Source organism: Amphibalanus amphitrite, unplaced genomic scaffold, assembly GCF_019059575.1.
Source record: "Amphibalanus amphitrite isolate SeventyFive unplaced genomic scaffold, NRLGWU_Aamphi_draft 000205F_arrow, whole genome shotgun sequence".
NCBI classification, from domain to species: Eukaryota; Metazoa; Arthropoda; class Thecostraca; order Balanomorpha; family Balanidae; genus Amphibalanus; species Amphibalanus amphitrite.
Window position 1 is genome coordinate 765,204 of NW_024881700.1, and position 22,017 is coordinate 787,220.

Genomic DNA, 22,017 nt, shown 5'->3' on the forward strand with positions numbered 1-22,017 from the left:
GCGCCTCATTCAGCGGATATCGGTGGCAGTGGTCCGCGGAAACGCCACGGCCATACGATTAGCGGGAGCCCACGACAGACCTGACGTCAGAACTGCTGTCACCAGCTTTGACAGAAGCGGTGGCGACAGCCGTGGAAACAGCCACGACGTGGACCGCTGCAGCAGGAGCAGCTGCGGCGAGAGCAGCGATGAATGCGGCGGCGGCAGCGGCCGAGGAAGCGGCGGCGGTGGAGGTGACAGAAGCACTGGTGAGATCAGCGACGGCTGCGACAACACTGGCGAAGGGAACTGCAGCGTCGGCTGCGGCAAGGATTCAGCGACAGCTTTGCGACCCGGTCCAGTGATGCCAGTCCGTCCATCTGCAGGGAGTCGCAGTGAGGAGCCTAGCAGAAACCCCCTAGATGACCCAGACCTGGCCTACTACCTGCTGCCCCGCCGCGAGTCTCCACCGCTTACGGATGCGGACTCGCCGACGACGCAGCAGCTCACCGAGCAGCTATTATGCCTCTCTCCCAGCTTGGCACAGGACACGCCCCGACCGCCGCGCCCCAATGCACTGACCGCATATGCCGCGCTCCTCGCAGAGATGCGTGAGAGCATCCGCGACCACGGCGCTGCTCCAGAACCGCTGTGAACGATCTGAACATTCTCGACTGTGCTTTGGTTCTGTCAATTACTTATATATTGCATAATTGTATTGCAAGTAATGCTTGCGTGTGCCTGATAATTATATGTTCCGACATAAGTGTGCAGGAGTACATAAAGGAAGCAAGTACAAAAAAAGGAAAACACATATCAATATTTCACTGAGAATAAGGCCTCCTGGGCCCTGGCTCCTACAAATAATAATGGTATCGGTAACCCTGGCGTCACCGGTAATGTTTTCGTTCAAGGTTAATGTGACCGCCTGTGCGTTTTGCAGCAGTTCGCTTGTTGCCTCAAAGTGGGCTCGTAGCAGGTGTCTCACTCGCCGGGCCCCTCTTAGAGGCGATATCTCGGTACTCATGTATTATGCCGGGTTGACACAACACACGGTTCCTAAAACGAAAAATCACACAGTCAGGTCCCATACAGCACTTGAGGACTTACTTTTCGCCTCCTCGCCTGGCGCCGTGCCAAAACGATTTCGATCATTCAACTAGGTAAACGAAAGCGACAAAACACAATAAAAGTACCGAGAAACAGAATAACAAATTAAATTGAACTAAACCAGCCTAAATAACCTAAAAATAAACATCTTACCGAATTATATCGCTTTTACCACTGCAGACACAGGCCGGCCGCCTTCTACACAGGCTCGGCGGGGCAAAAACTAAACGTCTCAAACATACATGAGGAGAGCCCACGCTGGAGGTTGCGGCCGGTAAATAAAAGGAATAAAGGACAGAAATACATCTTCGCGCTTACACCCTCCTCCTTGAACCGATCAAGGTTCAACCAAACTCTAGGCTCTCTCCGACCTGATGAAGGCTGGCAAGCCGCCACCAGCTGAACTACAACCAATACAAGGTAAGCTATCCAACCTCCACCTGATTCAAACAGAAACCCGCTACTCCTCTTGCACGAGCACCAGCTTGTTGATTGGTCGCTTGAGAACTGAGCGTGCCGTCTTGACAACAACAGTCCTCACATGGCCGCTAGCATCTGGGAACACCTCAGCCACACGTCCTAAAGGCCATTGAAGTCGCGGAAGAGATAAGTCAACAACCAAGACGAGATCCCCTACTGAGAGGTTTCTTTCAGTTTTCATCCACTTCTGTCTGTGCTGCAACAGCGGCAGATACTCCGACACCCATCTTCTCCAAAAGATGTCTGCGAGGTATTGAACCTGGCGCCATCGTCGCTTGGAGAAGCTGTCTGACCTCACAAAGATGCCGGGTGGAACAGCGCCGCCCCGGAGCAACAACAGGTGATTTGGCGTAATCGGTTCCAGGTCTGCAGGGTCACTGGAAACGGGGGTGAGCGGACGGCTGTTGATGACGTTTTCGACTTCACACATGAGTGTGTGAACTGCTTCATCGTCCATTGTCTGCTCCTGAAGCAAGGCTTCCAGAACCTTCCTGATGGTTCGAACTTGACGTTCCCAGACGCCTCCGTGGCTCGATGCTCCTGGCGCATTGAAGATCCAAGTGATGCCCTTCTGAAGTAAGAAGTTGTGCACCTCTTCACTGTTCAGGTTGGACACAGCTTCGCGCAGTTCATGTTCCGCCCCTACAAAGTTTGTTCCATTGTCGGAACGGATGTATTGAACTTGACCCCGCCTGGCTTGAAAGCGCCGTAGTGCATTGATGAACGAGCTTGTATCAAGACTGTTTGCCACTTCTATGTGAACCCCACGAGTGGTCAAGCAGGTAAAAAGTACACCGTATCTCTTGCTCTGCCTTCTACCACTCTTCACAAAGAACGGGCCAAAGTAATCACATCCAACCTTGGTGAAAGGAGGCTCATCCGGTGTGACTCTTTCAGGCGGCAAGTCTGACATCACTTGACTCACGACCGGTGCCTGTCTTCTTCTGCAGCTGGTACATCTTGACAACACCGCTCGGACTGCTGAGTTGGCCTTGATGATCCAGTACCTGCTGCGGAGGGCAGCCAGCACGTGTTCACGGCCGGAATGACCGGCCAGCGCGTGGAAGGCTCGGATCACCAAGTCCGTTACGTGGCCCTTACCCGGCAGCAGGAACGGATGACGTGCACGCGCGTGGACAGGCGCAGCGCCCAATCTGCCTCCGACACAAATGATGCCATCTTGAATCTGGGGATTGAGCCGGAACAGAGGACTGGATCGCTTGACCAGGCCACCTCTCTTCAGCGAACTCAGCTCTTCTGGAAACGCCGACGCCTGCACGACGCCAACGATTGCCCTCTCTGCTTGATCGAGCTCTTCCACCGTGATGCGTCCGCTGAAAGATGCTCCCTCTTTCCCTGACTTCCGCGCCTTGAGGATCTGCGCCACGCGTCTGATCCACACAACTGCTCTTTTTAGCCGGTACCAGGTTGAGTAGTGCCTAATCAGCCTCCAGGTCGGAGTCTCTTCCTCGATGACAGCTGTGGCGACCTTGACTTCTTTCCTCACTTCTGGGTCGTCTTCTTCAGTGACCATCGCTGCCGGCATCTGAGGCCACCGCGCCTCCTCTTCACACAGGAACTCTGGGCCGCGCAGCCAGCGCTCGGTCTGCACTCCTCTGGTTGCATCGTCGGCTGGGTTCTGCTTGGAGCCGACGTGTCTCCACTGGCAGGTTGCTGATCCATCACGGATCACTGCGAGGCGGTTTGCAACGAAGGTGTGATACCTGGCCCGGTCGTTTCTGATGTACCTCAGCACGGTGGTACTATCTGTCCAATAGTAGACTCCGTGGATAGACATCTCAAGAGCCTTCTCCAGCATCGTGCTTATCCTGACAGCCATCGTGGCTGCAGCGAGCTCCAACCGCGGAATTGTCATCGCCTTCAATGGAGCCACGCGTGCCTTTCCAAAAACGAACGCACAGTGAACCTTGCCGGCAGAGTTCGTGAGGCGCAGGTACGTGACACAGGCGTAAGCCTGTTGGCTGGCGTCCGAGAAGTTGTGCAACTGAGCCGATACGACGTCGCCAAAGCCAACTGGCCGGTAACATCTCGGAAGCGTCACCTTTGCCAGTCCAGGAAGATTCGCCACCCATGCTTCCCACTGTGTCTTCTGCTGCAAAGGAATGGATGAATCCCAATCCAACTGCAGCCTCATCAAGTCCTGCATGATCAGGCGTCCTCGAAGAACGGCTGGCGACACGATTCCCAGGGGGTCATACATGGCTGCGATCATCGCGAGAATGCCTCTTCTGGTAGCCGGCGAACTTCTTGTCGTCACCCTTACGCTGAGTGCATCGTCCTCCAACGTCCAGCACACACCCAGGACCTTCTCCACTGGAAGCGCGTCGATACTCAGGTTCAGTTCAGTGACACATCTCCCACGTTCTTCCTTTGGAACCGACTCGAGCAGCTCACGGCTGTTGCTGACAAACTTCGTTAGTCGGAAACCGCCAAGATCACACACATCTTTCAACTCCTTCGCCATCTTCACAGCATCTTCTGGCGTTTCAACTGACACAAGGCAATCATCTACATAGAACTTCTGTTTCACAGCCTTGCTCACTTCGGGATCACAGTCTTCCTTGTCATCAGCACACTTTCTCAAAGCGAAGTTGGCACAGCTTGGAGATGAGTTTGCCCCGAAGCAGTGCACGGTCATCCGGAACTCCTCCGGATCTCTGGAGAAATCGCCACCTGGCCACCACAAGAACCTCATGACGTCTCGGTCCTCTTCAGGAACAGCTACCTGATAAAACATAGCTTCCACGTCAGCCGTAAACGCGCAAGGACCCTCTCTGAACTGCACCAAAACATCTGTCAACGAGTTCGCTAGATCTGGCCCCTGCATGAGAACGCTGTTCAGGGAAACGCCCCGAAACCTTGCCGCACAATCGAAGACTACTCGGATCTTCTCCTTTTTGAACGGGTGGTAAACCCCATGATGAGGTATGTACCACACCTTTCCATCATTTCTTGTCAGGCTCTCCGTGGGAACCTTCTCGGCATGTCCCTTCCTGAACATGTCCTCCATGAATTTGCGGTAGTCTTGAGAGAACTTCACATCCTTCTCCAATTTCTTCTTGAGGCCCACGAGTCTTCTTTGAGCGCATGTCTTGTTGTTTGGCATCGCAGGGTCAGTATCTCGGAATGGCAACGCTATTTGGAAGTGTCCATTTGCCTGTCGTTTACAACTCCGAGTCACCTTCTCCATCCAGCGACGATCCTCCTCTGAGGGCCCCTTCTCGGTGGCGCTGATCTTCTCTGGAAATTCTTTGTCGTACATGTTAACCAGCATCTCATCAAGCTTCATCTTGTCAACTTGCACGCGGTTTACCTTCACTCTTCTTCCATCCAGCAGAGAGTTGTGCCTCGGGCCCTGCACCACCCAACCCAAGTCTGTTCGAATAGCGTACGGACCACCGTTCTGACTTCTTCTGATCTCTACAGGCTGGAGAGCTTCTGGGCAATCATTTCCTATCAGGAGTCCAATCTCTGCATCGATGCGGGGCAACTCGATCCCCTTCAATTGGGCACACTGATCAACATCTTCACTTGAGGCCATATCCTCATGCTTCACAGGGATGGCACTGAGAGTGTAAGTAGGAGGGAGTGGAATCATGTTGTCGCCGTCCAAGCCGGCAACCTTCAACCCTCGTACTACACGACTGTCCAGCTCCTGGTTCTCGACTGAAGCTGTGGTCATAGAGATCTTGGTGTCTTCCCCAACAACTCCCAGCTCATCCAGAAGAGACCTTGAACAGAATGTAGCTGAGCTGCCTCCATCCAAGAAAGCGTAGGTCTCAACTTCCTTACCACCATCCGAAGACCACACCCTGACTGGCAAGATGGACATCATGACGGCTGGCGTCCTCGACTTCAACCCATCACCTGTTTTCAGCAGATCAACCCCCAGGCTCTTCACTCTTGTTTGTTCTTGAGGACTCTGCGTCCGTTCTCCTTCACTTGGTTGCTGAGGCTGCTGTTCATAGTGCAAAGATGTTGGGTGTCTTTTCTTACAGATCGCGCATGTCCTCCTTCTGTTACAGAACTTTGACACATGTCCTTTGTTGAGACATCCAAAACAGAGGCCGTTGTTCTTTACGAAGGTCTCCCTTTCTGTGCGACATTTCATCCTTAGATTCTTGCAGGCCTCCACGTGATGCTCTTCTCCACAGAAGAGGCAGGCCCGCAGTTGATCAGCCTCGATGCGGTTGCACTTCTTTACTTGACCTCTAGGGCTTGAGCTTCTAGGGTCCGACATCTTCTTCGAGAAGTTCGAAAACAGCTGACGACCAAAAGAGGAGTTTGACGCTATCCGTGCCTCTACCTCAACGAAGTTCACCAGGTCTGTGAATGAAGCTTGTCTTTCATTCCTTTCTGCGATCCTGTCCACTTCTCGTCTCCATCCCTCTTGAATCGAGAATGGCAACTTCTCGAGAAGTCTCCGTAGGGTTTTGGGATGGTTGAGTTCATCGGCTCCACCCAGGCTTCCAACTGCATTGCTGCAGGTCCGCAGCTCCACTGCCAGGCGATCCAGAGCCGTCACGTCATCATTTCTTACCTGAGGCCAGGCCATCAACCTTTCGATAAAAGATTCAGTCATTTTTTGAGGATTGCCATATCTCTTCAGCAACAATCTCCTCGCCTCCTGGTATCCACCTGATGACATAAACATGCACCCTCTGACAATATCACGTGGTACTCCTGAAGTGAACTGCTCCAGGTAGCAAAGCTTGTCGCCTTCATCTGTCACAACGCTGTCAATACGTCCGTCAAAGGCCCTGAGAAACTGATGAAACCTGGTCGGGTCTCCTGAAAATACCGGAATCTCAGGTTTAGGAAGGATGCTTGATGTCAACAGCTTCCTCATCAAAGCAGAGTGAGGGTCCTCACCATCTACTCCTCTAACTTCCGGAGCTGATACCTGGGGGCGAGAGACCTGCTTCACAGTGACTGGGTTCTGACCAAAGTCATTTGCATGTTGGTCAACACCTCCAGAGACAGCAGAGTTTGGGCTGCTTGCCGTCAGTGCTGTTTCAATAGCCTCTGACTCCGCCAGGGCTTGCTGCAGCTCGAGTTCCTCTTTCTTCATCTTGAGCTCTTGTTCTTTGAGTTCCAGTGCTTGTTTCTCTCTCAAGTACTTCATTTTAACCTTCAGAGCAGCTTGCTTGGCAGCCTGCTGAGCCCTCAGAGACGCCAGTGTCCCTGACGATCCTGAGTGCCTGGATGCTAGGGACGCACCCACTTGAGACACACTGTCACCTGGCTTCACATCATCAGTTGGCTGACCTCCGTCCCCTTGCTTTCGTCCTCTTCCGTCCTCTTGGTCTTCGATCAGCATCTTCAGTCTTCGATCAGCATCTTCAGGATTCACCGGGGCAAGGTAGCCCGGACCACCTGGACTCTTCACCTCTGGCTGGCTGGGCACTGGAGCGCTGACGTGCTGCCTCACAATGGCTGACGGATCTTCTGTAGACTCATCTGCCTGTTCCATTCCACCTGTAGGGTTGCCAAACAGCTGAGCAACAAAGAATGCCTCATCAACACCTTCACCATGAAGAACTTCTCTCAATCGTTCTACAAGAACTGCTTTAGTTCCTCTGATGTCAACATTTCTTGCTAGCAGCTGTGCCTTCAACAATGGAACTGTTAGGCTCGACAAGTCCATGATAACTAAAGACAGAAACCTCAGATCTTCTGAAGAGTAATGATCCTCTCAACCCCTCACTGAACTTATCGATGGCCTTCCAGGCTGAGGATTCAGGAATATCTGGCAAAGGACTCCAGGCAGAATTATCAGGAGCTTTCAAGTTTCAACATTTGACAACTGAAATGTCACCTTCTACAGAAGTCAAACCCGTCAACCTGGTTATGGATGCCCTACAAAATCACACTTTCTACAGCATGGGCATGTTCCACTCATTCAACAGCCAATTCTACAGATATAACAACCGTCTCAACATTTAACATCAGGCAGCACATTCACTATCTCCAGTTGACGACAAACGAGGCTATGCACAGCAACATATCTGAAGGCACATCATCACAAAGTTAAATCACCAGCTGCAATTTGGTAGCAAGCAGTAAAGACAAGTCCTTAGCAGCATATATGAAACAGCTGTCTCTGCTCACCACAGTTCAGATGCAGTTGGCGTAATGCCAAGTACTGGTCAGGTCTCACGCAGGTTGCTGTGCAGCAGGTGACAGCCAGGCTGCGGAAGTGCAGGCTGAAGATCCCCTCATCAGGAGGAGGTGAAGCAGTAGATACGCCAGTTGCAGATCTGGAGACTGCACTTGTGGTTTCCAGCGTCTGTGACGTCCTTCAGGCGAATTCGGAACTGTGACCGCCTGTGCGTTTTGCAGCAGTTCGCTTGTTGCCTCAAAGTGGGCTCGTAGCAGGTGTCTCACTCGCCGGGCCCCTCTTAGAGGCGATATCTCGGTACTCATGTATTATGCCGGGTTGACACAACACACGGTTCCTAAAACGAAAAATCACACAGTCAGGTCCCATACAGCACTTGAGGACTTACTTTTCGCCTCCTCGCCTGGCGCCGTGCCAAAACGATTTCGATCATTCAACTAGGTAAACGAAAGCGACAAAACACAATAAAAGTACCGAGAAACAGAATAACAAATTAAATTGAACTAAACCAGCCTAAATAACCTAAAAATAAACATCTTACCGAATTATATCGCTTTTACCACTGCAGACACAGGCCGGCCGCCTTCTACACAGGCTCGGCGGGGCAAAAACTAAACGTCTCAAACATACATGAGGAGAGCCCACGCTGGAGGTTGCGGCCGGTAAATAAAAGGAATAAAGGACAGAAATACATCTTCGCGCTTACAGTTAAGATTTCCTGTATTAGGCCGCCATGCCAGGCCGAAGCATGCTGTGACGTCACTGGAAGAGAAGATAACGTACCACGCTTTCAGATTCAGGGCGACTCAGACCGACTCAAACTAACTCAGACTGACTCAACCGACTCAAATCGATTCCGATCGACTCAGACAGACTCAGAACGACTCAGAGAGACTCAGGCAGACTCAAACCGACTCAGGCAGACTCAGACCGATTCAGATCGACTCAGACTGACTCAGACCGACTCAAATTGATTCCGATCGACTCAGAACGACTCAAACCGACTCAGGCAGACTCAAACTGACTCGGCCGGCTCAAACCGATTCAGATCGACTCAGACCGACTCAGATAGACTCAGAACGACTCAGACTGGCTCAGACCGACTCAAATTGATTCCGATCGACTCAGACATACTCAGAACGGCTCAAACCGACTCAGGCAGACTCAAACTGACTCGACCGACTCAAACCAATTCAGATCGACTCAGACCGACTCAGATAGACTCAGAACGACTCAAACTGACTCAGATAGACTCAACCGACTCAAATCGATTCCGATCGACTTAGACAGACTCAGAACAACTCAGACAGACTCAGGCAGACTCAAACTGACTCAACCGACTCAAACCGATTCAGACCGACTCAGACAGACCCATCGGTTTGACCTGAATATCAGACCTGAATCGGTTTGAGTCGGTCGAGTCAGTTTGAGTGTGCCTGAGTCGGCTTGAGTCTGTCTGAGGCTGTCTAAGTCGTTCTGAGTTTGTCTGAGTCGATCGGAATCGATTTGAGTCGGTTGAGTCGGTCTGAGTCAGTTTGAGTCTATCTGAGTCGATCTGAATCGGTCTGAGTCTGCCTGAGTCGGTTTGAGTCTGCCTGAGCTGGTTTCAGTCTGCCTGAGTCTGTCTGAGTCGTTCTGAGTCTGTCTGAGTCGATCGGAATCGATTTGAGTCGGTTGAGTGGGTCTGAGTCAGTTTGAGTCGTTCTGAGTCTATCAGAGTCGGTCTGAGTCTATCTGAGTCGGTCTGAGTCTGCCCGAGTCGGTTTGAGTCTGCCTGAGTCGTTCTGAGTCTGTCTGAGTCGTTCTGAGTCTGTCTGAGTCGATCGGAACGATTTGAGTCGGTTGAGTCGTTCTGGGTCAGTTTGAGTCGTTCTGAATCTATCTGAGTCGGTCTGAGTCGATCTGAATTGGTCTGAGTCTGCCTGAGTCTGTCTGAGTCGATCGGAATCGATTTGAGTCTATCGATTTGAGCCGGTTGAGTCGGTCTGAGTTAGTTTGAGTCAGTCTGAGTAGATCTGAATCGGTTTGAGTCGGTCGAGTCAGTTTGAGTCTGCCTGAGTCGATTTGAGTCTGCCTGAGTTGTTCTTTACGTTATCTTCTCTTACCCAGTGACGTCACAGCATGCTTCGGCCTGGCACGGCGGCCTGATACAGGAAACCTTAGCCTTGAACGAAAAAGCTACCGGTGACGCCAGGGTTACCGATACCATAATAATAATGGCAAAACAAAGCTGACGAAAGGGTAAATAATTTGCTGAGGTACCTACCTAATGCTTATGTTGCTGTCACATGAGATCCTTAGATAGAATAAAAAGGTTGAAGTTTAAATGCAAGGTAAGACATAAATGAAAATATAAAACAATCAGAATGCAAATGAGAGGACAACATGAACAATGGAATTGGATATCATATCATGCACACAAGTCCGTCCAGTAAATATTTACTTTCAGACTGACTCACCACAAGTCCTTGGTAATTGAATTCAGAAACCCATTTAGTTGTTTAATTTATGGTCTCGTGCCATGTGCCTTTGATTTTACGTTTTATGGTTGGGGGTCCATGAAACACACCAAGATTCTTACAGATATACGACATGGAACAACAAAAGGCAGGCAATACCTGTTTAATTACCGAAAAGCGATGAATGCAGCGCAAGTTGTCATGGTAACAAAGTCAAAATTAAAGATTCTTTTCAGATTTTGTGCGAGGAAATATTAGTTTTTGCTTTAATTGAGCTATCACAATACGTAATTTCTTTTTTATGATCAACAATTGCTTTTGTTGTAATAAGTACGACATTTCAAAACAACATTCATATATTCAATAAAAACACTCGCAAGTTTTCTGAACATAATTTTTTTGCTCAGAAACAAGCGCTGAAACCAGGTGAAACCTTGCGGATTAAAAGTAAAACTTTTCAAAATATCATAATTTTTTATCTTAGCTCCTTAAATTTTTACCAGACAAATTTTTATATAATGAAACTATTTAACAAAAATTCACATACAAACAAAATGGAAATTTACGAGTTTTTTCTTAATTCGTTCTAATCTAAGAAACTTGTTGATTCGTACTGCAAAGCAGTTAAAGTGAGCCAGGCCCATGTCGTCCCCTATCTGCGTATTTACAAATTGCAACCGAGCTCCGCCGTGGGGTAAGGTGGGCAGGGGTTTTCGCACTACGGCTGCGGTTGAACTATCGTCTGTGGTAGAAACTTCAGGACGATGGCGCGTTTCATACGAAATCTGGCGCAATGTTTGTTTGCTTCTGAACTTGCACTGTTATTGCTGTGAATTCTGTGGGAGTGTTTCAATAACAATTTGTGGATTATTTGAGTTTCTTTATATAAACATAATACTGATATGATCAATTACTTAGTTTGGGAATTTGAAATTGTTTTAACGGACTTTCACTGCGTAGTGGGTAAAAGTTATTATTGGTCCCTTTTTGTGACCAATAATAACTTTTTGGGACCAATAATAACTTTTACCCACTACCCAGTGAAAGTCCGTTAAAACAATTTCAAATAAGCATTTACCTGGGTATTAACTATTAAGACATGACTCTTCAGTCTCACTTAAGTTTGGGAATTGATACACAATTTGTAGAGATTTGTCTGGCAAATGGTGTAACAAACCTCAAGCCCATCATGATCTGAAGCTGTTGTAACAAATCAAAATTGCTTTGATGTTGCATACCTTGTTGGATAGACTGGAGCATGGTTCAAGATGATGTGTTAAAATTCAAGATTTGTGCGAAAGCTTGTGACTGAAGAACGAAAACAGTTCGATATGATGGCTCAAACATGGAAATGGAGGACAAAAGTAGAGTTTCAACATTCCAGCATGTGAGAATAACTTCAGAAATTCATAGTTCTTGTAGTATTGCATTCTTCTTATGTACAGTTATAGGTTTTGTTAGGGTATTTCAAATTCATTGTGTCAGTTGAGATATAGATCAGGATTGTGGAAAAAATTTAGAATCATTGCATGGTAGCTAGGTACTTGTTCGGTAAAAAGGTATGTGATGAATGCTATGAGTTTTTTTATGATTTAATATATGGTCGTTGTTGTACCTACAAAAGTGCAAGCTTACTACCAACTAGTTCCTGAATCAAATCGAAAGTATTTGCCATGAATGTAAATATGTACCTGCAAAGTATGTCAATAAATTTGTGTGATGTTGACCAGAGAGTTTTATCATCTGGGCATTTATGTCGCTTCTTACATTAGGTGTTAAGCATAGTAATTACGGATGAACTTTGTGCCAATATATTCAATGCACAACGTATGTAGCATGCCTACAACCCTCACTGATCCTGCTATACCTATAGGCATTTGGCACCAGCTTGACCAAGGGCATGAACTTCACAGTTGCACAACCTTTTGTCATGTACCACCATGCACTTTTTTACTTAAGGTGCACATAGCAGTGCACACAACAATGTGCACAGGGCCTACACAAAAACAACATGATTAGTGTGCACTATGCACAGCATTGTACCCTGATTATTTGAATATTGACCACTCAACAGTCAACAGTCAGGAGATAATTATTGAATATCACATTTATTATACATCACTTGTCAAACAAGAGCATGATGACACACATTTTGACAAGCAATCATGGTAGTATTCCAATAAGTTGGACAGTAACCTCCCTGGGCGTCATTTTTCCAGGAATGTACCTCTGCAGGTGTTGTGGTGGTAGGCTAGGTTGAATTGGATTAAGTTAGGCGAAGTAAGGTGGTTAGAACCAGGTCAGACCGTAAGGCCTGGTCAGGTTGATTTTAATCTTTCATTCTAATTTGACATAGATACCTATTACCTATGTTTTTGCTCCAGCCTGAATTTCATTAGGTAATGAGTTAATTTTGCTTTGTTTTTATCTGTCTTGTTTTGTGTTTTTGTCCCTTATATTTTGCCCCATAGGCAAGGGTGGAGCCTTTTCAGGGAAGGTGGTGGAGCATGATTGGAGGCGCTCAACTAGACGGCATAGGAGGGCACGATTTCTGAACGCGCACTGATGCCTGATTCAAGCCACGCTGTCTTCATGCGGGGCGGCGCGCTACTTAAAAGTCCCAAAAAGAACGGGAAGTGATGCCGATAGAACCTTCTTCAATCATTCTGGGCTAACGCTTATGACTTGGAAAAAGTCGCGATCCCAATTCAATCGAAAACCTGTGGGTTCTTGTTCAGCAGGAGGTGTATGAAGAGCCACCCGCCAATCGCCATAAGCACTGCTCAACCGCAGGCACAGGTTACTTTAGACGGCGTTGGTCCGCATCGAAGCCAGTGTGCTGGAGAATTCATTGGCTGAAATGCTCCAGAACATTCACCACTGTGTTTTTATGAAAGGTGGCTACAAGCTCAGTTAAAAGAAAAAGTACCAGATTGTTTTGCTCTTTAATTACAGCGGGAAGAAAGATGTCCGTATAATTTCGTTACACCCCCTGTAATGTTCAAATGGTTGCTAAATTCGAAATCAGCTCCAAAAACTAGCCTAGAAACATGTAAAGCTCGAATAAGGAACCGAGGTCATCAAAGGTCATTGAGCTGACCTGACCTTCAGGTGACCTTGACACCCACCCTAATGCATGGGACCAGCATCATATCACATGTTTCAACGCTTGAAACCACGTGAAGACTGCAACCGCGCGGCTAATGCGAGCCGACATACGCCGAATCGCGATTCGGGCCAAACATGGTCTCGAGAAATAGGTCACAGGTCAAAGGTCATTTGGGTCAGGGTCGTGAGATTTTCAGGGTAGGTGTAAAATTGATAAAATCGGGGGCATTGAAAGTTTCGTCGCGATCGGACGGTTTTTACGTGAGTTACTCACGAAAAACTGATATAGCGCACCCAAAAAGGCAGAAATACACACATGCGATATCCTATTCTACGAAAAAAGTGCATCATTTTTTAACGTCGCCGACAAATTGTAATTACCCTAAGCTCAGGCAGATGTATGGTAGAAAATCCCCCAAGTGAAATACACTACGGCGGAAATAAAATACCCTACGGCGGAGCTCGGTTGCAATTTGTAAATACGCCCCCTATCTCCCTGTGTGTCCAAGTGCACAGATGACGTCACACGAAGGGGCGGAGTCGGGGGCGGAGTCTGGCGCAACGGCCGCCATATTTGAATTTGTTTTATTAGAATGTATTCTATATTTTGGGTTTCAGTCAATTGCTATCGATAGTTTTATGAACGGTCAGCTGTAATATAAGTGATTTATCAAGAAAAAACACATATTCTGCTTGCAATTTCGATTTAAGTACGACCCGCGCCTAGATTCGAACGCACGATCTTTGGATTACGGCGCGAGCATCCTAACCACTACACTACCGCGGCGGCGTGGCGGCCGGCGGAAGGGAGGCTGCGGAGGCATGGGGGCTTTTTTACGCGTTTTTGGAAAAACTAGTGGGTTTAGTGAAAAACGCTTCTTAGATAATTTGAAGAAAAATGTCTCGGCTTTCCGATGGTGCACTTAGTTTTGTGCTAGCTTAAGCAGAGTTTGTTCTACAGCGCTTCAAAAATCGCCCATTTGCATAGGACTTAAACGATTCCAGGACAAATCTTCGTATGGCATTTCTTCGTCGCGCAATTCTTCGTCCGCATTTCTTCGTCCGCAAATCTTCGTCGGCGCATTTATTCGTGTCGCATAACTTCGTCTCGCATTTCTTCGTAAGTGCAAATATTCGTAGCGCATTTTTTCGTATCCGCATTTCTTCGTACGCGCATTTCTTCGTCAAGCATTTTTTCGTCCACGCATTTCTTCGTCTACGCAAATCTTCGTCCGCATTTCTTCGTCCACGCAAATCTTCGTCTGCGCATATCTTCGTCCGCAAATCTTCGTCCCCGCAAATCTTCGTCCGCAAATCTTCGTCCGCATTTTTTCGTCCACGCATTTCTTCGTCTACGCAAATCTTCGTCCGCATTTCTTCGTCTACGCAAATCTTCGTCCCGGCAAATCTTCGTCCGCAAATCTTCGTCCGCAAAACTTCGTCCGCAAATCTTCGTCCGCAAATCTTCGTCCGCATTTTTCGTCCACGCATTTCTTCGTCCACGCAAATCTTCGTCCGCAAATCTTTGTCTGCGCATATTTTCGTCCGCAAACCTTTGTCTCCGCTATCTTCGTCTCCGCAAACATTCGTCCACAAATGTGGTTCAATAAAACCATGAAGAAATATCAGACCATCAAGTGATTGACGAATTTAATGCATGGAATGGATGATCGAAACTTTTGAAGTCAGGTAGATGAGGTCTGTCAGGTGAAGCTATTGTATTTGGGAGCCGAGAATTGAAACACTCCATATCATTTGTGTCCCGGACATTCTTTTTTTCGCGGTCGATGAATGACAATATAATCTCTTGTACCCTCGCCGGCATAGGCGGCGGAACGGGGAGGGCACCGGCCACCGGGGCACCGTTCCCCTCTTTAATTTTGGCCTTTTAACAGTAGCCCTATGGGCGTTGCATGGAAAGAATTTGGGACTAAAAGTCGGCAGTGCCGTGCCCCCCCCCCCCCCTAATTGAAGGTGTTCCGCCGCTACTGCTCGCCGGACCTATTTGTTTTCTACATACACGCCGGCCGAGGGGGGGGGGGGGCGGGTACGACCCCCCCCCCCATCGCCGTTTCGCCACTGGTGCAGCTAGCGCGTCGCGGAAAATAACGAGCGTGTGCGCCGTTACGAGACGCAGAGGTTAATACCCGATTTTAAGGCCTTCTAGGTCAGGGGTCGGCTTACAGCCCGCGGGCCGGATCCGGCCAGGAGGGTGACGGTTGGATCCGGCCCGCGACCATCTGACGTCTGGCCCGCGGTTGGTATCATCGACATACGTCGTGTTCCGGCCCGCGGTTCCTTCAGAAATCGACTCCGATATAAAAGTGACTTAAAGGGACCCTCCCACCTTCAAAAAAGTTAATGAATTGGCATAAAAGTGATGTAGCGTGAATCACAAAGAGCGAAAATGAACATCTACCAAATTTTACCGGAAAATATTCACCCGTTTTCGAGATATAAGACTTTTATTTTTGTTTACTTTTTGGGAAATCCGCTGTTTCTATGACGTCACATAAAGGTTTTCTTTACGTCGGCATTTGGAAGCAATAGTTTGGTATCAAAGTGCGACAGATATTGCGCGAATGACGCGTTTATCTTAACAAGGTCAATATATGATGGCCAATAAAGGATTCCAGGACAATTCTTATGGCATTTCTTCGTATCGCAATTCTTCGTCTGCAAATCTTCGTCAGGGCATTTATTCGTACCTATCGCATTACTTTGTCTCGCACCAGGGTATATGAAAAACGGCTCGCATTTCTTCTTCAACGCAAATATATGCAAGAGTAAGCATTGAGGGACAAATAAATGCACCGACGAAGATTTGTAGACGAAGAAATGCGGACGAAAAATTGTGCTACGAAGAAATGTCATGCGAGGATTCGTTCGGGTACCATGACGGTGATTTCAAAGTCAAGGTTCACAGCTGATCTGCTAAATCAAGCCAAGAATCCAAACTATCAAAAAACTATAAATATTTGTTTGTCTGTCACAGAGGTCTCAAGCAATATAAGGTTGACATATGTTGAATCAAAAATCTACTGCCACAACTCACATCTCCTGCCTTAGTTTATCATTGTTGTTTTAACTTGCTTTCAAGAGAAACAGAAGGCAGAAGCCAGTATCTGATATCACTTCAGATGATTGTTTCAAGATCTGAGTTCAAATGGAAATAAAAGCAAGCTCAAGATGAAACAGGGATTATTGCTGTTAAAGTAGTTTGGCCATGATACAACAAGCACATAAATCATTAGCCAAATCAAATACTGGTTGGTTTGTCAAGATGTTTGTTGTCTGTCGTCTGTCGAGCTGCTATGAACACTGAACGCTCTCACTCTTACTTTAAAGATAGTAGTTTAAGTTGAATGGTAGTGAGCTGTAATTAGACAAAGCAGCTATTCAGTGCTCACATCAAGCCAGGCTAGGAAATGGCATCAACTGTGGTGGGAGGAAGCAGGTTCGGCAGCCCTATGTTGTAAACTTCTGTTATGCCTTGTGTTTGATCAACTGATGTTTTCTGCTCTGTTTTGTGCAGTGATAGTAGCAGGTAACTGCATGCTTGTCAAATTATGTGAATAAACGAAATCATAACATTGCATTTTTCTCTCCATGCAAGGAACAAGTAAGATGTTGTAGAAAATGTAATAGAGGGCTGCATTGCTGATTTTGCACTTTATCAGAGCTTTATTTAGAATTGCTTTCCTGAAAGCTACACACAGGCCACAGTGCTGAAATTCACAATGTCATAGCTTTTGGCAGAAAAAAGAAAAGACTTACCCAGGTAAAATTGGCTGAAAGTATGGCAGAGCAGGTCTTGATGCGTATGCCCATCCGTGTGCTTGCCGAAGCCGAACTGACTGCAACACATTTAACTCTGACCCACCATGGTGGCTGGCATATCCTGAACTTTCACCACTCTAAACAAGACAACTTTCAGCCCTCAGCATTGTATTAAAACACTGTACAAAACACTCAAAATTTGTTTCAGTGCCATCCACAGACAACATCAGTCGCCATTCACCAGGCCAGTAAAAACAGAATAGATAATAGCTTCAAACCCATGTAGTCAGAGTTACTAGGTCTGCACCTCAAAACAAAATCCAGGTGACAATGACATTCACCACGCCAGTAAAAAACAGGTACTTAGGTAACATAACAGCTTCAAATCTGGTAACATGTTGGTCGGACTTTACGCTACCATATTTACATGGAATAATATGATACCAAACAATAGTGCAACCATTCTGGATAACAAAAGTGTATGATAGAATTAATTTAGAAAACTTTGGCAGCATGATTTACGAGCACAGGCAGGTGTTACCTACCAGCCTTCTCAATGCTCGTAAAACCAACATTGTAGTTTTGATTTTACCTTACATGATAACACACTTGGCTGCAATGGCACATTTAATTTAATACTGTGAAAAGACCAGTTATAACCACTTCACAAGCACAATTGCACCTCATGCCGACATCCTTTTCCAAAGACAGTCAGCAGCGTCTTTCGTCAAAACTGGATGATCAATCCCCTTTCAACTGTAAACATCAAAAATATTTCTTCATGGTGTGATCTCCATATGGAAACCTTGCAGGAAAAGAATTAATGTCAATTGTCAGCTCTTCAAAATTTCTTTGGACTTTAACTTGGAGTACCATATCCAGTTTGCTTTGATATTTTGTTTTTTATTCCATGTTGAAGTTGAACACCAAGCTCCAGATATAGCAGGCAGCTTGATCATCTTCGGCCTTGGTATAATATCAGTCCAAGTTCCAGTGGTGGGTATCTTCTAATATTCAAATTAAAATGAAAAGCAATAGGCTTTCTCAGCGCCGACGACGGATTTCACGTTGATAAAAAAGGGAGCTCAAGGTCAGCAAAACTCGGGTTCAAGGAATGGCGGGCGTTGAAATGACTGCTGACGTCATCAAGAAACCGCTAATGGTTAAGAGATAGGGACTAAGCTGGTCCCACCCTGCAAGTAAAGGGAAGAAATTTCTTGAACACCATAAAGCTGCGGGGGTTGCGACCAGGATAAATGGTGGTTTCTGAGCCTGGCCGCAAACTTGGCTATCTCAACTCAAAACTAATGTTAAGGTGGGATGGTCCCTTTAAATGTGCTTTGGCACAATAGTTCTTCCTTCGCACACTTCATGAGTTTATAAACACCATTTGCGGGTGTTTTTTGTCTAATTCTACTTCTAGACAAAACTTGCGCGGGCCGGACGTCAGATGGTCGCGGGCCGGATCCAACCGTCACCCTCCTGGCCGGATCCGGCCCGCGGGCTGTAAGCCGACCCCTGACCTAGAAGGCCTTAAAATCGGGTATTAACCTCTGCGTCTCGTAACGGCGCACACGCTCGTTTTTTTCCGCGACGCGCTAGCTCCACCAGTGGCGAGACGGCGATGGGGGGGGGGGTCGTACCCGCCCCCCCCTCGGCCGGCGTACGTAGAAAACAAATAGGTCCAGCGAGCAGTAGCGGCGGAACACCTTCAATTAGGGGGGGGGCACGGCACTGCCGACTTTTAGTCCCATTCTTTCCATGCAGCGCCCATAGGGCTACTGTTAAAAGGCCAAAATTAAAGAGGGGAACGGTGCCCCGGTGGCCGGTGCCCTCCCCGTTCCGCCGCCTATGCCGGCGAGGGTACAAGAGATTATATTGTCATTCATCGACCGCGAAAAAAAGAATGTCCGGGACACAAATGATATGGAATGTTTCAATTCTCGGCTCCCGAATACAATAGCTTCACCTGACAGACCTCATCTACCTGACATCAAAAGTTTCGATCATCCATTCCATGCATTAAATTCGTCAATCACTTGATGGTCTGATATTTCTTCATGGTTTTATTGAACCACATTTGTGGACGAATGTTTGCGGAGACGAAGATAGCGGAGACAAAGGTTTGCGGACGAAAATATGCGCAGACAAAGATTTGCGGACGAAGATTTGCGTGGACGAAGAAATGCGTGGACGAAAAATGCGGACGAAGATTTGCGGACGAAGATTTGTGGACGAAGATTTGCGGACGAAGATTTGCGGACGAAATTTTGCGGACGAAGATTTGCGGACGAAGATTTGCCGGGACGAAGATTTGCGTGAACGAAGAAATGCGGACGAAGATTTGCGTAGACGAAGAAATGCGTGGACGAAAAAAATGCGGACGAAGATTTGCGGACGAAGATTTGCGGGGACGAAGATTTGCGGACGAAGATATGCGCAGACGAAGGTTTGCGTGGACGAAGAAATGCGGACGAAGATTTGCGTAGACGAAGAAATGCGTGGACGAAATAATGCTTGACGAAGAAATGCGCGTACGAAGAAATGCGGATACGAAAAAATGCGCTACGAATATTTGCACTTACGAAGAAATGCGAGACGAAGTTATGCGACACGAATAAATGCGCCGACGAAGATTTGCGGACGAAGAAATGCGGACGAGGAATTGCGCGACGAAGAATTGCCATACGAAGATTTGTCCGGTTACGGACTTAAACGGGACTTCAAGACTTGCCCCAAGATGACGTCACGAGCTGACGTCACGATCAGGTAGAATCGCCGGACGACCCTACCTGGTATATAGGGCCTTGAAGTGAGCCAATTTCAAATTTCAAAAGTTCACGCTCTCTATTGAATGCTTAGCGCAAGGAATAAAATAGATTCGTCTGATTATAATATTTTATATAGCTCAAGGCCGTATATATATATACTGTATGCTGTATAGCTCCAGGCTCATATACCCTCTGGTAAGGCCTCATATCATGATATAGGTACCCTCTGGTTGAGATGCGGTAAAATTGAAATTTGCAACAATCGTTTTTGTCACCTTACCTTACCTTACCTTACCTTCGTGGTGATCGGGATTGAAAAGGCCACTTGGCCTGGGGATCCCGCTCTCATCGAGCTCGTGTCGGGATACAGGCTAGGCTCTCAGGGATAGGGGGTGTCGTACATGATGCCACCGCCTTGATGCCACCCCAGTGCTTGTCCAGCTGGGCCTTGAACTGGTTGACGGACTGTGCCGTGACCACCGCGCTTGGTAGGGAGTTCCAGTCGTTGATGACCCTGAAGCTGAACGCGTTTCTGCGCACGAGTTTGGTGGCCAGTGTTCTAAAATTTGATTTTGGTTGGGTGTGCCGATGAAGAAACAAAAATCCTAGGATGAGAAAAAGGGAAGTAAATAACTGGAGTATTTTTGCAAAATGGTGTAATGCCAATTTTTATGCCAACTGATAAACCAGGATTTCATGTCAGGATCTTGACATGGTGTGAAACAAAAGGATGAGGGTGCAGCAACTGTCGAGTGACATGTAAACTGGCTGTTGGGAATAAACGAAACATTTTTCAGAGATGAAGCAAAGTCGGTCATTCATATTTTAGGGATGAAAGTATTTTCCCAATTAGGTGTGATTTGCCACCAAAAAGTCTGAAAAATGGAACACTGTTGGTGGCCCTCGGTTTCTCGAGCTTCCACTCGTGGCCCCTGGTTCGAGCTGAGTTGCTCCGGGTCAAGAAGCTTTCTGGCGATATGGCCAACCCTCCGTGCAGCAGCTGATATACGGTCACCATGTCGCCTCTGCGCCTCCGGTAGTAGAGTGATGGTAGTCCCAGTCGACGGAGTCGTTCGGGGTACGGGAGGTGCTTGAGTTGTGCGACCATTCTTGTTGCACGACGTTGCACGCGTTCAAGCCTCTTCTGGTCCTCTTTCCCAAAAGGTCACAGTGGTTTTTGTTTCAGCCGGACACAGTTTGTGAGCTGTGTTTGTCGCTTTTTCGTATTGGTATTGCAGAATCAGAACGGTTTGGCACGTTCAGGCTGTTCCTGATTTGTTTGCACCTGCATGGTTGTCAGCTTTGCATTAATTTGTACCTTGCGTTGCCAAAGCAATTTCAAATTCCATTTAACCCGCGCCCTGCTGGGGGGGGGTGTTTGAACACCCCCCCCCCCCTGTGGTTTTTCGCGGATATCTCAAAAACGGCGGCGCTCCGCGCCGCCGTTTTTGGTACACCTTATCATACATCAATTCTACACATGTTGTGAAAATTTCAGACCAAGGTCATTCAAGGTCAGGTCACCAGGTCACTTGAAGTGACCTCACCTCATAAAAAGTTTCAATGTCTGCCATAGCTACACCGAGTGACCGATCGCTTTGAAACTTTCAGCGATTACTAAGAGCAATAGCATGTACAAAATGTATATCTCAGAATTTTGATATCGATGACCTAAGGTCAGGTCAATTTTGCGACCTCCCCATTATAAGTCAATGGGAGAAAATTGAAATGCGCCTCTTTTGGACGAAAAGCATTATAAACACTCCCAAACACTGAATTACAAGTGGTTTAGACACACTGAACATGAAAATGGTGTCCGTGACCCCTGGCTATGCCCCTGAGGTCATCTTAGGTCACGAATGGTATCTAACAGTTTTTCGCAAATAACTTTTGATAGAGGCATGCTAGAGCGATGAAAACACCTTAGATGTGTTCAGCTCGACGATACGGATCGACTGATATGCAACATGACCCTTTCCGGTCAGGTCATGACCTTGAACTGAGGTCAAATTTTCAAGTTGACCTTTCAAGGTCAACTTATAGTTCATTCGATGCGTCTTGACGAGAGGAACACGATGCCGGTAAAAGTAAGCTCGTACAAGGTTTGGGTCAAAAGTTATTGCAGAAAAACTGTTTCCGAAAAAAATCGGCTATTTTTGCAGTTTTGACCCCCTGCAGGCAAAACCGT

The 22,017-nt window shown here is 47.3% G+C and overlaps 2 protein-coding genes across 3 annotated transcripts in view; both read right to left on the reverse strand.

Annotated features, from left to right (window-relative positions):
* The window catches only part of LOC122385005 (vegetative cell wall protein gp1-like), a 35,170-nt gene extending 24,860 nt beyond the window's left edge, over window positions 1-10,310 (reverse strand). The window contains exons 1-2 of one of the 2 annotated variants that reach the window (XM_043372909.1): window positions 8,253-8,368; window positions 7,702-8,048 (exon numbers count right to left, since the gene is read on the reverse strand). The gene's annotated coding sequence lies outside the window, so the exon portion shown is untranslated. Of the gene's footprint in view, window positions 1-7,701; window positions 8,049-8,252; window positions 8,369-10,170 lie in introns of those variants that run through there. The other variant, XM_043372911.1, reaches the window with a different exon arrangement.
* LOC122385004 lies at window positions 905-5,759 on the reverse strand. The gene is made up of 2 exons (XM_043372908.1): window positions 1,243-5,759; window positions 905-1,038 (listed from the first exon to the last, which is right to left on the reverse strand). Exon 1 carries the CDS (start codon window positions 5,699-5,701, stop codon window positions 1,550-1,552), a length of 4,152 nt encoding a protein of 1,383 aa, XP_043228843.1. The 5' UTR covers window positions 5,702-5,759; the 3' UTR covers window positions 905-1,038; window positions 1,243-1,549.
* Window positions 10,311-22,017: the final 11,707 nt, after the last annotated feature.

Bases quoted from the DNA above. Each gene is read 5' to 3' on its own strand.
- LOC122385004 (XM_043372908.1), bottom strand. From the start codon at position 5,701: ATGAAATGTCGCACAGAAAGGGAGACCTTCGTAAAGAACAACGGCCTC.